The sequence below is a fragment of the Seriola lalandi genome, unplaced genomic scaffold (assembly GCF_002814215.2).
Source record: "Seriola lalandi dorsalis isolate HSWRI2012SDOR001 ecotype SW California unplaced genomic scaffold, Sedor1 jcf7180002054955, whole genome shotgun sequence".
NCBI lineage: Eukaryota > Metazoa > Chordata > Actinopteri > Carangiformes > Carangidae > Seriola > Seriola lalandi.
The window spans coordinates 967065-984114 of NW_019525506.1; the positions used below are offsets into that span (position 1 = coordinate 967065).

Sequence of the window (17050 nt, forward strand, 5' to 3'; positions counted from 1 at the left end):
TTATTTGAGTAAGGAAATGTATGCTGTTAGTTATGTCATACTGGTGAAGGACATCCAGTTGGCTGCATGGTATATAAAATAATGACTTGAAAATTGAGAGTATACAATCTTGAAAATCCAATAACCTCTCTTTATCATGGAGAATAAATTCTGTAGACTTGCAAGTTGTTTCTGGTTTGTTCAGCAGCTATTTTTGCTTGTAAAACACAGGAAACGCTGACAGATGTTACAAACTACAGCCTCATTCGCAAACCGAACCCTAATGATTCCCACATAACAAGCTTGGATGCAATTGGGAGGGACTAAATATATCATTAAGTGCAGGCAAAGCGGAAAAAATCCCATGCCCTGATAAAAATAACTATGTGATTGTTGCTAGCGTTATTAAAATGTTGTGTTTTTCTGGTTGGAGAATCGCTATCAGAATGTTATGAGCCACCTGGATTGCTTTGAAGAGAATAATTTAATAATTTGCTGCAGTGCTGTCATATTGTAACCGTATCATTCATTAGCATTTGTGTTTTTTCCTCCTCAGGGGTTGCAGAACCTATAGGATTAATGACTGTTTAGCTATGCAGTAACTGTATTGAAACTGTTCATCATAATGACTTGTTTAGACCTTGTTTTAGGTCCTAACGTATTAGGAATACAGAACGACATACATCAGTCATATTGTTAAGAATGTAATAATTAGACATTATTATTTTATCAGATATATATTTTTAAACTGTTCATTTTAAGTGTATGTGTTTTTGCTTTTACTCTTCAGGATGTATTAAACAACCTGGGCTCCTCAGAGCTGGATGAAGATGATCTTATGTTAGACCTGGACCTCTCTGACGATCAACGTCATCGACATGGTAACTCTTACTGCATCTCTACACAGAGGTCTTTATGGCACGTGTGTGTGTGAAGCCTACAGCAGGCTGAGAGAAGATACAGATGATACACCGTCTCACTTTTTCACACTTATCTGTATCACACAAGCTGGTTTTCTGGATCTGTCTAAACACTTATGTATTGGTGCTAACTTATTACTACCATACTATAGGTATAGGGTTAAAGTCACGTGCAGAATTGGGCACTATCAATTCTTTTTAAAGTTTAAGTTTATATTCCCAAAGTCATTGTATTGTTGTTCCTCTGGAAAGAAACTTAAGAGTTTTTAGAAACTAAGCATTCACATCAGAGAGAAAAGAGAGAATCTGTCACATACAAACTCTTGCCTTTATCTATCCCTCCCTCTATTCAAGTGAATGTCTGCTCATATTTTTCTCATTGTCACAGCTTTTCTTCCCTCCTTTCTTGCTTTTCCTCTCTTCACCCCCTCTTTGCTGTCTTTCTCTCTCTTATCCTGTTTCTCTCTTCACTCTCTGTCTCTGTCTCTTTTTCCTCATTAGGCCACCTCTATTCCATCACCTTAAATCATAAAACCAGTAGTCTCCCTGTTTCTCTCAACATGTGCCATGACTTTGATGTAGCTGCCTCATTTACAGCGATTTATCTCCTTTGTTGTTTTGGCATTTCAGTCACACTCCTCCTGAAATGCCTCATGGTTGAAAAGTGACTGTCAGAGGAGAATTATTGCTCATGCTCTGCCACGCTGCAGCATGGAGTGCCAAACACAGTAACCCTAGCTTCCTTTCATAAAAACACATTAGGAAACTATTGTATTGAACAGGTGTGGTTAGTGGCTGTAACCAAACCACACGTGAGTGTGTTAAGAGGGACATGCATATGTTCATCCTTATCACATTCGTGTCTTTTGTGATGGAATTTCCTATTTTACAATTGTGAGTAGAGAAGTGAAATTGATTATTTTAAATTGAAAGCACTATTCTTATTAATCATTGCTTGCAGTAACATTATGGTAATAAGGCCTAAATAAGCTCTTGCAAACCCTGTCGGTATTGGTCATGTTTCTGGTGATCTCAGATTGCAAATGTTCGCTCTGTATTAAGACACATCAAAATGCAAAGATGCAAATTGTAAACATGGACTTGGGCAGTTGATGTTCGGCTCAGTATTACACATGAATGAAAAGTGGGTTAACATGACATTGAAAAGTTATTCAAATATAGGGACTACATGTTTGACTCTAAATGACGATACGTTCACTCTTAGCTTGGACTCTTACTCAACACATCTCTCAGTCAGATTCTATGTAACTGTGAGGTTCATTTATCCCTTGGTGACATTTTAACCCCAAATGGACTGAAAATATTACAGTTGCAGTCAAATAAAGTATAATACTCAGCAGCACTGTGGAGTAAAGTCTGCAACAGGAGCTTCAGCCCACACACACACACACACACACACACACACACACACACACACACACACACACACACACACAGATTTATAACATCTCTAAAGACACTGGCTGATGAAGAGCTGAAGGAGGCCTCATCCTTAATACACACTCTGACACACAAGCGTGAATGCTTAGTCATTAGACCTAATGGTTTGCAGACTGTAGCATGAAATTAAAGGTTTGACAAATTGTTCTCATAAAGTCAAGGGACTAAGACTCTAGCAATGGAAAAGTAAGCTTCCTCCACACACTCAAATTAAAGGGACTAATTTAAAGACACACACACCTGCACACACACATTCAGGCATTAAGCACAAAGCAGACAGATTTAGATACATGCACAGCTTCTTATAGAGATGTATACACGAATGGACACACACCTATCCCACACAGCTACACGCTCTCATTGGCTCTTCTCATTTTTACCTCTCTCAGGTGGCTTGTTGAAGCCTTTATTAAAAAGCAAGCAATTTCACAGCAATTTATGGCCAACAGTGTTCAGCTGCAGGGCTGTGTTCCTTCTGCAGCTGTGACTCATGCCTTGTGGAATCAGACAGGGACAGAAAGAAAGACACGGGACCTTTACAAAGACATGAAGAAGTGCCAAATTTTGGTCGTCCCCCACCCCCCCTTGTAATTCCAGGTTCCTCAACACTGCTATGTCAAATGTGCAATTAAAAGTAGATATATTAAAAAAACTGATAGTATCATAATTGCTCAAATCTATCACTACTGAATTTTAATAAGCTATTTGGTGACATGACTGGTGCTTTACAGCTCTAAATCAGTTTTTGATGACTGGGAGATGGAAAGAGAAAGTTATTACTGTATATTTCATGGCTAAATATGTTGTGGTAAGGTTAGTTACTTGGGCAAAGTCTAAGTGTCAGCTGTGATTACAAAATCAACTTGATGTAATGACTGTATGTGTGTTCTGGTGTGTGCACAGTGTCCAGAGAGGACTCCAGCCAGTCCCTGGCCTCCTGTCTCAACCTGCTCCCCTCCCCCATGGACCCATCAGGAGATCGCATCCCAGGCAAAGAAAACCATCAGAGGTATATTAATATGTATATTTGTTTTAATGCACTCATTTATGCTATTACCTTTTCCATTTTCCTGTCTCCATGCACCTTGGAAGTAGGTGAAGTCGTGCCAGAAGCCTTATTCTATTTCTACATTATCCATTTTCCACAGGGAAGATTAAACTAATTAATTACATGTTTTGTGACATAACAAACATAAGGTATGTGGCACTGCCATTCATGGTGCTTCATGCTATGTTTCATGCTGTTGTTGTGCTTTACAAGTGTTTGATGTTTAAAGATTTGGGTCGAGTTGGCAAACTTACTGTAGTTCTCCCCACAAATGTTGGACCATACCGAGAGAAGCACCTACAAAACGTGGCAGTCCTATCTCAGCCACTTTAACTGCGTGAGCCTCTCCCGATGGAAAGATCAGCCACTGATTCCTCGTCTGTATCGTCCTCATCAGAAACTTGGGACTGCAGTGGCACAGGAGGGTCTGAATGAGCTTTCTTTTTGAAAAGTGAATCGATAGTTTGTTTTATTGTCACCAAAGGGCCAAGTGGGTATAATAGATATTGGAGCACATGCATGGTACATGGTACATGGAGGGATCTGTTTTGATGCCCTTACCCATTTGGCCACAGGGGCATTTATCCCTGTTACAGTATATCCTCATTACATTATAGCAAGAACTATATAGCTTTTTTCCCCCACCACACTCCATTGCCACGTGAAAGACAAAGAGACGGTGGTTATTGTCTATTCTAGGAATTGCTGATCTTGAATGTTCCCTGTAATGCATAACATGTTTTATGTCTTTCCCTCCCTTGGAGATGAGACGAGATTCTAGCACAGAAAGATGGAGGGTAAATAAATAAATAAATTCTGTTGGAATAAATATGCTAGCTGTCTTTCTGTTCTCCTCTGTCTCACAGTAGCCGACAGCTGAAAGGGAACACTTAGACTTTCTGTTTGTGTGTGTGAGCACCACTGCCAAGGATGGTTCCATATCTGATTTGATTTGGAAACTTGTTTCTTCCCGATGCTCAGGAATCAGGATAGGTCTTGCTGGGCACACACGGAAATGCATGCACGCCCACACATTTGCACAGAAATACACACACACACACACACACACACACACACATACACAGAGACAGACACATAGCAGCTCTGTGGATAGGGCTTATTTGGTTTTATGGAGCCAGTGGGTAATAAAGGGGTTGTATCACCAGTGGTATCGTCTGGTGGTCTGTCTGACAAACCACCAGATGATTATTACTTTACCTTTCAGTGCTCCTCTCTCCACTCCCAGGTTGAATTTATTTTATTTGTGCTTGCACCCATAGAGTAGATGTATCGGCCTATACGTATTTTCCCCTGAATAAACCCTATGATCTTTTTTGTTTACAGAGACAGTGCAGGTCAACTTGTGTGAGTGGTTTTGAAGTAGAGGTTGAAGGATTCATACTACACCGTTGAGACACTGGCCTTGGCCTTGGCTTTTTCTGAGAAGGGTTTTTATCACGCTTCTAACACTCTTTGAATGTTTCGCCGAATGGAGAGACATTTTCTTCGTCTACACTGTTTCACTGAATCATGCAAGTCGGGAGCCAACCTTTTCAACCCATCCAAGGTTTTTGTCAGACAGTTCATTGATTGTTTCATTTATACTGAAGTCCCACTTCCTCTTGTCTTTGAAAACACTGAGGAGCATTCATGTCCACACATACACTTGCACACAAATATTCGCATTATTCCTCTCTGTTTACGAGGTCAATGATAAAATGTTATTTGTTTGAAACCAGTTTTCTTCTGATTGGTTGAGTTTGTCTGGACTGCAGCATCACAGTTCAGGCTAGAAATGTCATAGTATGAGGAGGTGGCTCCACCCCTTTCAGTTCAGTTAGAAACATTGCATTACCATAGTAACCCTTTAGCAGAGCAAGGAGGCAGGGAATAAACGAAGATCTGAGCTGTGGTGCGGAGCTACAAATATCCTTAACCTCATCTTTGAAGTATAACTCTGAAATGACCATTGGCGAAGAATTAGAGTCTACATTCATGCTAGCAGTTGTATGAGCCTGTACTTACAAACAGCAGTGCTTTGGCTGAATGCAGATGCCATTATTCTAACATGCTGATGTGTAGCAGGTACAGCATTATGTTAACCATGTTCCTATCTTAGTTCAGCGTGATACCATGTTAACATTTGGTAGTTGGTACTAAACACAGACTACAGCTGAGTCTGGTGAAAATGTCATTAGTTTTGTAGGTGTTTGGTCATAAACCACAGCACTGGACAAATTACAATTTTGACCTCATGATGGCACTAGATAAAATGTTGTTGCATCACCAAAGTTGTTATTATTCATCCTGAGGGAGGGCGTGAATGTGTAGACCAAAAATCCATCCAATAGTTGTTGAGAAACAGTATTTTAGTCTGGATACAAGTGGCGGGCTGACTGACCAACAGACTGATATTTCTGTCCCTAGAGCCATGTTTCTAGTGTAACTACACTCAAAATCTATTCACTAAATTCACATTTAAATCATGGTATCCCTGAGTGATGACCTAATTAGCTCTTACATATGCCACCTTTATAACAACCCAGTAGTCTGCATTAAGTCTTAACGTTTTACTCCAAGCCTCCAGAATTGTAGACACATCATGAAATTTGACAGTGCGTGTGCTTCCAACAGCGAGACAGTGACATGATATACTGGGCTTAGGGAGAAGTGTGTGTTCAGTTAATTTCTTCACAGCAAGGGAGCAGTTTTTATCGCTGAAGTGCAGAGCAGCAGAGTAACCTTCGTAAATATTAAATAAAGACTGGATGGAGAGAGCGGCTACACTTCAATAAAGTAGACAAATCACACCATTGAGGAATAGATATTCTCTCTTTTGATTCTCTTTTTGGATTTCGAAGTGAAATTAAACATTATGGTTTATTTAAAAAAAAAAAAAAGCATATAATCCATACCAGTAAAACATGTTTTGATCGTTTTTTACTCTGGAAATCGGGGGGCAGGTTACATAATGGAGCCAGGTCTAAGTTTGTTACCATGATCAACATGTAGCTGTTGGCAAGTGTTAATTTCCCACTGTGTTAGCTCAGTTTCTGATTTCTTCTCACAGAACATTTTCACACAAATTTTGCCGCAAAATGTGTTAAGTCTGTGAGTGAAGGAGCTCAGATTGGAGAGGGGAAAGAGAGCAAAATGTGTTTGCCGAGGGCTTGCTCACCGTCTTTCTTTCTCTCTCTGTCTCTCTTGCTCTTTGTCTCAGGTTCCACATTCCCTCGAGGGGACATTGATTTGCTGGAGGCAAAGCAAGCTCCCTTCTGTTCACACACAAGAAAACACAAATACACACACACACACACACACACACACACACACACACACACACATATTCACCTGTCAGTCAGTCAGCCTGTCCAGAGAGAGTATCAGCTGCAGGATACTGCTGGCTGTCTGACAGGCTGCACAGAACATCTGCTGCACACACACACATGCACAGTCTTGTGCACGCATACCTCCTCTTTGATGTATGACAGTTGAATGATTTTGATGGCAGACATTTAATTCTCTGTGCTTATGACTTTGTAAACATTAACACCACAGTAACAAAGCTACAGCAATAACAGCCATGTGCTAAATATTAGTTTTCATGTTTTGTGGCTGCAGAGGTGAGTAGAGGAAGAGAGACAGACAGAGAGGGGGAGATGTAAGGAGAGAAGGGAGAAAGGAGAGACTGGAAATATCAGAGTCCTTTGTCCTATATTCACTTGAATGTAGGACAAAGAAATATGGAGTCACATTGTCCCTCATCATCTCATACATGCTGCAAAGTAGCTGGTGAACAGAGATCAACAGAGACACAATGTACTCTACAGTAGTTTTTAATCATGTAATAATTGACACCTCTAGATAGAACTGAAAGGGTGAGAATAAAGGAAGAGTAGAGAGTTTAAATGCTGAAAACACCAAATAGATGCATCTTAGATAGATGTTCTCGGGCTGCAACTAATTGATGAACCATTTTGTAAATAAAATGTCTCGAGAAAGTGAAATGCCCATTATAATTTCTCAGACTCTAAGGTGACATTTGCAAATGTCATATTTTGTTAGACCAACAGTTTGAACCCCAAAGGTTTACAGTTATAGATCTAGAATAGCTGAAAATTTATAAATTTGAATCTAGAAAAGCAAATGTTTTGTGTTTTGGCTTAAATAAAAAACCCAAAAAAACAAGTGTCACAATAGTCACCAATTAATTTTCTGTCAACCGAGTTCATTTGAGTATCTGACCAATTGTTGCAGCTTTAGTTGTTTCCGCTACAATGACTTTTCAAAAACCTCATAGTAAAAAACAGTTTTTAGAATAAATCAGATTTGGGTCTGATTCATATTAGCAGAGTGTAGTGTTGCTCTCTAATGACCTTTTCTCACAGCAGCTATGTTTGCTGCTCTTTCATGGTTGCATTTCATATTTAAATGCTGTATACAGGAAACATATTGACAGAATGTAGAAGCGGCAAAAATATTTTTTTGGTATTGACTATTTCGTTTCATGAAGCCGTCTTCAGTGTGCTATGCTCTTTTGCCAGTTGCAGTACTTACTTTGGATAACATTGCCCATATCCACTGCAGGACAATAATGAGTGTGCGTCAGTGCCTTTTGGTTGGCGGGAGAAGGGGATGCAGGGGGTATTGAGACAAGCGAATGCTGAAAATTTGCTTGTGTGATGTTTCCTCAATATCTATTTTCTGTTAAGACTCCTCCCTCGTCACTCCTATAGGAAAAAGACACAGGAAATTCAATTTTGACAGTAGGTATATAGCTTTTCTGTTGCTATGGTAACGGCGGTCTGTCTGTTGAGTGTTCCCCTTCCCTTACTCTTTTCTTTTCCCTTATCTCTTTTCATTGCTGTGTATTATTATGCAGAAGACAGGTAGTCTGAGGAGACAACATGCAAACACTCAGGGGTGTCCTTGTCTGTCAATATGCAGTGAAATCTCATAAAAATCTCAATTCCCATATTTCCACTTCTGATTTGACGATTAAAGCATCTAAAACAATCACAGTCTTTCATTGGCATGATAAGACTTATATCAACAAATACACATACTACATATACTTTAAAACATGAATGTCCTACTACATGCTTCAAGCTACAGGGTCACTTCAGCAGTCCGTCATTCTCAGTTTGTACTTTTTATGTGTTACTGTTATTGCGTTAACTCATTTTGTGCCCAGCTGAATATAAGAAAAATGGAGCAAGTGAAACAAAATCAGCCGGGGCTTGTCAACTAAACCCAGCGTACACAGAAAGTGAGAAGGCGTGTTATGATACGAAAAGACACCATCCTCTCCCATTTGGGTTGGTGTGGTGCATGGTGATACACTTTCAATTGGCCCTGTAGGCTCCCACAGAGTCATGTAATGCATGATTATATAGAATTCACTCACATACACACATAAACAGAGGAACAAATTTGTTGAATGTTAATATGATTCATAAAGTATTTCAGCCAAGTTGTTTTCTAATCCCACCTGAGTTGATACAGTCAGCAAAAATAACACACATCTCCTCCTACAGTAAGTCATATGCTGACAGACATTCACTCATATGCACACATGCATATTTATAAAAATAGACAAGCATAAAAAATCCAACTGAGTCTTGGAGTGGAGCTGGGGACAGATAAAATGCACTGCAGCATGATTTTCAGACACATAGACAAACACAGCATATAGTGGGAGTTGGTAGGAACAGAGTAAATTCTCTCCTCCCTCTCTCTGTTCAATTTGCAGGTGATGCCAAATGATGCCAAATTTGTTATTCCAACAAGCGGTGATGAAACTCTTTTATCTTGTATTAATCTGTTGTTATTATGTTTTCGGGTTGTCCGTCCACCGATCCCATTCGCGGGATTCAGGCGATATCTCAGGAACACCTCGAGGGAACGTCTTAAAATTTGGCACAAATGTTCATTTGGGCTCAAGGATGAACTGTTTTTTCTTAAACTTTGTTTACTGCGGTTTGTCTCTTTTTTGGCAAAGGCATTAGACTTAAATATGAGTGTAGGGAGGAGGAGAGAGAGTCTGTCATCGTATCTCTACAAAAGTGAACAAAAAGAACAATTACACTTGGATGGATAGTGAAAAGGCATCTGCCATTCTGCCATCATGATATTATCATGTGTATTATTAACATGATATCAGTGTTTCAATTTTTAAATATCACGGTTATCGTCAGTACCAGTATATGGCAACACCCCTAATCTGGCACAAACGTGCACTTGGACTCAAGGATGAGCTGATTACATCGTGGTCAAAGGTCAAGGTCACCGTGACATCACAAAAATTTTTTCGGCTGTAACTCAAGAATGAATACACTAATAATGACAGATACATCGAATACCTTTTATTAAATATACAGTGTACATTATATACATACAGTATATTATATGAATTTGGACAGACTTGGGTGTAAACTGCAACTTGACTTGAGGCGTAGAACTGCAATGTCGTAATTCTAGTTTACATTGTGCATATACATCAAAGAAAATGTGTCAGTTATTTTTCAGTGTTTCTGATGCATTCCTTTGAAGGGGATAGTTTTTTTGTTCACACAGTCTGTGCCCACAGATTGCTGGTGTTAACCGAGCATCATGCTCCTCACGGCGCTCTGAGGCGCCCTCATCACTCCTCAGAGGAAAAAACAAGGGGTATATGCTGTGACGTTTTAAATTTTCAAACCAGCCTAATAGGCTAAACATGTTCAAAATCCTGCAGTGTGTATCTGTCGTCATGCATATTTCTTTTGTGCATTGCTGTTGTTTAGCTTCTAATTTACAACACTCTATTACTGTTTATTAAATGTTCAACACAAGGAGACTAATTAGTGCTGGCTTTCAGTTTTTCTCTTGCTTTGAGTGAGAACGTGTGGTTCTGATTTGTAACGCAGAGAAAAATATTTGATTGGCAATGAATAAATCATTTCTTCGCTCCGTTAGTTTTTTTTTTTGTCCTATGGTCTTTTCCAGAAATGAAAGGAATTATGAAAGTGGTATTCACTGTTACACTTTTGTGAACAGATGTAAGACATATAACAGGAGGGATTGTTTTCCTGTACTTTAATGTCGTTTTGCAGCATCAGGAGGATATTTGAAAAACAAAGAGGTGGAGCTCTTTTGTTTTTGGTTCTTCATACATTATCTGCCTCGTGTGTCTTTATCTTGTCTCTTTTTGTTGTGGACTACAGCACACTGTATGTCGATTGTGAGGGTATTTTTGATTCAACATGCTGGGAATAGAGCATGGTTCTAAGAAAATGTACTGCAAAATGCTAATTGATACATCGAGATGTTTCTCAACCTATTGATTTCTCAAACACATTCCCTCTACCACTGACCAAAAACATACTTAGAACGCACTGTTTCTCATAAGAAGTTTTTGCTGATAAAACTTCCCTCATTCATGTCTGTAGCAACTAGCTTCAAAAAGCCTCTTTACAGCAGTCATCACTATACTACAGCTTTTGTTGTCAGAGGCTTTTAAGTTTGGCTTTGGCTATTAAGGTCATGTAAAGTTTAAAGGAATAGTTCATCATCTTGGGATATACACTTTTTTTGCTTTCTTTCCAGAAGTTAGATAATAAAATCAATATGATTCTAATGACTGTGTGCCAAGTGGAGAGATGTTTATCCTAAGCTTAGTATAGATACTAAGCTTAGGATGGGAACATTTAGCCTGGCTCAAAGCAGAAATGTAAAAACACTAAATTGTGGGTGTTCTGACTGTTTCTTGGCAAACAGTAGCTGGATGCAGTGACAACGTACAGCATCCTGAAGTCTTGTTGTCATAGTAATGTTGTCAGGTTTGGTACCACTGTCCCTGTGCGCTGACCAAAACTAAAACCCGTGTTCGCTGACCATATCTGGCGACCCGTGCTATAGCTGGAAGATGCTGCACAGAAGGGCTGGGCGGGCGGCTAAACTTTTGTTCAAGAAGAAAGAAACAGTGTGTTGCTTATACATTTCTGTTTGGGTGTGGATTAAACAAAAGAAATCCAATGTTTTAATTAGTGAGCTTTTAGAGGTGTCAGTAGGCGTATATTTGAACTTTGACTGTTTTCCCAGCATTGGTAATACAGACAGCTCTCATAGATCCTATTATTAACTTGTGTAAGTGTGCAATAAATTATATGTGGAGTACACAATCAAAGCAAGATTCCACTTGCTGTCATTGTAGCCTTCTATATGCATAATACCTAATTAGGGAACTCACAGCTATTTTGAATAAACAATCATTTGCATCTTTATATCTTACTCACTGTCCCTCTATGCATAAATATACGGCGTACTTCAGCATTGCAGTGGAAACAGTATTTAAAGAAATGAGGATTAAGAGCATACATTCCTGTATCCTGGATTATAGAAGCTTATTCCTGGCGCCTTTGCACATTTACATTTCATTTAATCAGAATCAGAGCTTATGCAGGTGATTGTAACGGGGAAAAAAACTGTATGCACCAAGTCAAAAAAAAAAAAAGATGACTAATAACTGAAGACTAAAACATCCAGAATTGATAAGGGGATATTGGTAAACATTTATTTAAGAATATCATGTGTGAACATTTGAAAACTATTTAACACAGATCTTGAGTGCAGTTTGTCACAGTGAAGGCTTCGCACACAAGATGACTGTAATGTAAATCATTCGCTCTCGCTATGGAAACTTTTGTTCATCAGTGCTGCTATTCTGTCAAAATAACAACAAATCGGAACTATGACACGTCTTAGATAATATATTTGGTTCTGTGAAAGGAAATTAGGCAGCCTGACAATGACTAGAGGAAATGAGATGAGAGAGAGAGACAGAGAGAGAGAGAGACAGACAACATTTTAATTTATTTCGGTGTTGTTGACGTGGGTACAGACAATGATCATAAAACATTAGCTACACGCGGTGTTTGTCCACTTACCGAGAACATGTCCTAGAATGGGAATTTGCAGCTTAAGTGTACAGATCCACCCCCATGTTTTCTCTCCACGTGTACTACAGCAAAAAACCTACATTTCTAATGCATCTTTTAACAATGTGAGCTCTTGTTGCTCTGTTAAACAGCACTGTTGGATTGACAGCATAATCTTATCTACTCCCGACTGTGATACATATTACCAACTTAGGCTGAGAATAAATTATCATACACTTGCTACATAATGTAGATTTTCATGGTGTTACTGTAATATTTCTTCTGCAAATCTCACCTGAGCGTTTGCACTTTCAGCTTCTTATAGCTGCAGGGTCAGGTTAAGTATAATAAGGCTGAGGTTTCTTGAATAAACACAAGATAAACACATTATAAGGTAATTGAAATATTAGTCCTTTATTATCAGGGCTTTAGAATAAATAATGCAACAATTATCATGTCCTTAAGTAATAAATAGAATAGATAAACATTCATGTGCCCTCCAAATAATAATTCCCTTTGGGTGGGGAATTTCCATTTTTTAACATGAAATTGTTCATTTCAGTTTATAAAAGTCAGCTGGTGGTTGCTTTTGTGATCTGTTGTCACCTTTGGCATTCATGCTTTTTTATTCAGTTCTCATTTTTGAAAATTATAAACAGGCAGAGGAGCGATCACTATATCACGGTAGAAGATATCCTATAGCGCTCAAAAGAGTAACATGTCTCAGATTTCATGGGGAAGACATTCTTGGAAGTGAACCTTTAGAACTCATAGTGTTTTTTTGGTGAGAATGTTCTACTTTAGGGGAATATTGCTTTGAGTCATTAATACGGGATAAAATTTTGGTCAATTTGGCTCAGCAATGTTCTCTGAAACAGGAAAATATAATGTGATACATGGGACCAATATTAAATAGATCTCTCAAAGCAGCAAGAAGTTTTGATAGTAATTAGTGCAGGTAAGTTCTGATAATCTCCCCCCACAAAAAGCTACAGTTGTGGTTTTCAGCCTCTTTGTATGGGATTAACATCACCATACTCACGGATGCCAAGATAGTGGGGAGTCTCATAAATTAAGTGATACCAAGTCAGGGAGAGAAAAATATAGTAAAGGTTAAAGAAGAAGCAGAGATTTCTTGGGAAACAAGCACAGATTCAGAGTGCAGAGAGCAAAGGAAAGCAGGAAAGGACAATTAGGTTAATCAGAAAGTTACCCCTGCCATATTACATTAGTTTTATATTCTCTCCCTTTCTGTGTCTGAAGACTTGAATTCACCATTAGATTCACTGCCCGGAGCTCGGCTTGTGCTCACTCTTTAGTCACAGATGCACTTTATGTCGGAGATGAGTTTAATGGCAGCATTAAACATCCGTAGCCTCAGGTGCTGAATGCAAATGAGTACACTGTGTCTGTCAGGTGGAAAGAAGGAGTGACAAATGAGGACAATCATTCTCCCATAGCTGTGGTATAATGTTGCGCTTTACTTGAGCATGCACACAAGCACATATATGATGCACAGATGTCTACATTATTACACACATTTACACAGCCAGACACACACACACACACACACACACACACACACACACACACACACACACACACACTGTATATTGGATTGTCCCCATAAATATGTTCCTCATTGTCAGTAAAAATTTAATGAGGGAAAAGTTGGCATAAGGGACTGGCTGTCTTTCTCGCCATGTCTCAGTGTTAAAGTGTCCTTTATTATTATTACTCCTGAAACAGTGCAGTCTTAATATTGCTGACAGACAAGGGTGTGACCCACTGCTCCTTACTGCTGCTAAAGATAATGCACTTCAATCACGCATAATTTATTTGCTGAGCCGTCATTGTTTGTCACTTCACACACTAAACTGAACATTATGTTAACCCAGACTTCGAGGTGTGCGCATATATAGGGCTGTGTGCCTCTTCATTGTTGGCCCTGTGTGTGTGTATCGTTTATGGCCTGTGTGGACGTGCCTACTCATGTGCATGTGCAGGTGTGTGTCAATGCTGGGAGCCAATGGCCGAGTAATATAACCCTGTGTGAGTGGTAAAATAATGAAAGTCATAAAAAGGCAGATAATTGGCTTTTTCAGGTTGGTGAAATGGATCACTTCTAACGCTGCTGTTGAGAAATGGCTGCTGAGGGAAGAGGAGTGAGTCACAAGGATAGAGAGGAGAGTGCAGGGGAGGGAAAGACAAAAGGTGAAAAACTATACATTGAAAGGAGAGGAGAAAACAGAAAAGGAGAGGACAGGAGCAGGGGAAAAGAAAGTGGGATAAAAAGGAATGAGGGGGATAAAAATGTATTTTAAGAACAGGAGCAAAAGACAAACAATGCAAAGGAAGGGGGCATCTTTCGCACTCTGCCCCTCTTTACTTTTCCTGCCTTTGTGTAATTAGTCTGAAAAGACTGTAAAGGGAAAATCAAATGGTACTTTAATCCATGTATTCTGTTGTAATTAGCTCCACACTCACATGTTCATGCAGTACCAGTTTTAGCCACTAGCTGGTGTAATACTACATCTTTATGAATTCAAATTAGCACTTTGTCCACTTATGTAATCTTCTAATTGACTCTTATCTCAGAGTTTTATTCTCTGCACTCACATACATATAACCTGTTCAGAGGAGTAGTGTGTGTGTGTGTGTGTGTGTGTGTGTGTGTGTGTGTGTGTGTGTGAGAAGGACAGAGCGAGTGAGCGAGCGAGCTGTAAAAAAGAGAAATAGAGTGAGAGTGTCGGGCTATCGGCTCATGACAGTGAGAAGACAGATGACCCTGAGTAGAGGAACGGCCTCCCTGCCTGTATAACATCTATCATCACTGAACAGACTTGTCTTCAACTGTGCTGTGCACTTCCTGCTGTGTGTGTGTGTGTGTGTGTGTGTGTGTGTGTGTGTGTGTGTGTGTGTGTGTGTGTGTGTGTGTGTGTGTGTGTGTGTGTGTGTGTGTGTGTGTGTGTGTGTGAGAAGGACAGAGCGAGCGAGCGAGCTGTAAAAAAGAGAAATAGAGTGAGAGTGTCGGGCTATCGGCTCATGACAGTGAGAAGACAGATGACCCTGAGTAGAGGAACGGCCTCCCTGCCTGTATAACATCTATCATCACTGAACAGACTTGTCTTCAACTGTGCTGTGCACTTCCTGCTGTGTGTGTGTGTGTGTGTGTGTGCGTGCTCTTGCGCGTATATGTGTGGGGTAATTACCTGCAGATGAGACTTGTGCTTAGCTGGAAAACAACTTTGTCGATTCTGTAACTGCAGTCAAAAATATATGCTTCGACATGCTCATGTGCATACACACACACGCACGCACACACACATGCGCACACTTGCATATACTGCACACACAACAATGGGAGCCCAGCAGTCTTTGCCAGTGCTGCTGTCACTGAAGTTTTCTTTCCTCTCTCAGTGAAACCAGGATTTCTTTCAGTTCAACAAGTATCCTGCACAGTTTATTCTTCTGAAACTCCTGAAGTTGGATTTCAGGTCTAAAATATCACAATCAAAGTGGGCATCAACTGCGGTGGTAGCAAATAGCCTATTGCTGGTACAGTCCTCCTAAAAATTCATCAAGTTATTCTTCACATTTGCAAAATATGATAGTTTTATTCCTACAATGTCTGCTTTATTAAGGTATTAACACATTGCTAAGTTTAGAGTAACATTTTGGTCATGTTTAAATATTGCACATGTAAAGACTGACTTCTGTCACAGAATGAGCTGCGATGTGAACTTTGGTGTCTCTTGTCAAAGTCAAGGATTTTGTGCAGCATATCTGTCTCACATTAAATTCACATCCTTAATTTTGCCTTGCACTACTTGACCTACTTGCTGCATTGGCGCTGAATATTGTCAGTACATACAAAATGCTGTTGGAAGTTACTTGCAGATTGTTGCAGTTTTTCATTGGAGATAAAGCTGGCTAATTTGTTGAAATAATAAAATCATCACAAAGCGCCGTTTCTACTGCTACAGACAGCTTGGCAATGGACCCAGAAATGACTGTGAGATTTACTGGTATTCCCATTTTGTAAAAATGTTGCCCACAGTAAAAAACATTTACAGCCCTCAGCTGCTTAGTTTAACCAGAAATATTCCACTTCTATTCCCCTGAAACAGTAAATGCTTTCCATAAGGGCACCTCTATGATTATTGTTTCAGGGGAGGTGAGTGTTGTTTCAACCCTTCTCCCACTCATTTTCTTATAGCTCTGTGGATTTGATGTTCACCATGCAGGTAAAAGAAGAATCCAAACTTGAACCCTGGTGAAAGCTAGAGAAAGGGCTGCAGTGTCAGGCTCAGAGAATCACAGAGAAGAAGAAAAACAGACAACACATAAAAGAAACTTTTTTATGGCACTGCCACTTGACACAAACTGTCAGAGAGAAGAGTGCATGATTGATCATTTGTAATTTATCCACACTCAATTCATCCCGTCTAGATAGCAGGGTGGACCAACAGAAAAAATAAATGGAGAAAGTTCATTCTAACTTCAGATGCCAAACAGGAACAAAAGCTGCAGTTTAAGAGAGGGGGAAAAAAAGCACCCATGGCTGCATGACAGACAGAGCTCACCTGTCCTCAAAAGACAGCAGGCTTCATCGACATTTGTCTGAGGTGCTCAGCAGGATCCCTGCGGGGACACCTTAGGCTTTGATACTGCATCGGTTCAGTGTAGAGGTTGTCAGAGTGATGGGGGGGGGGGGGAAGGGT

The 17050-nt window shown here is 39.7% G+C and overlaps 1 protein-coding gene across 1 annotated transcript in view; it reads left to right on the forward strand.

Annotated features, from left to right (window-relative positions):
* ccser1 (coiled-coil serine-rich protein 1) overlaps positions 1-17050 on the forward strand; it is a 117188-nt gene that overhangs the window by 17678 nt on the left and 82460 nt on the right. Inside the window, exons 5-6 of the mRNA XM_023395012.2 lie at positions 770-860; positions 3264-3369. Of these exons, the coding sequence (XP_023250780.1) occupies positions 770-860; positions 3264-3369 (197 nt within the window). The remainder of the gene's footprint in view (positions 1-769; positions 861-3263; positions 3370-17050) is intronic.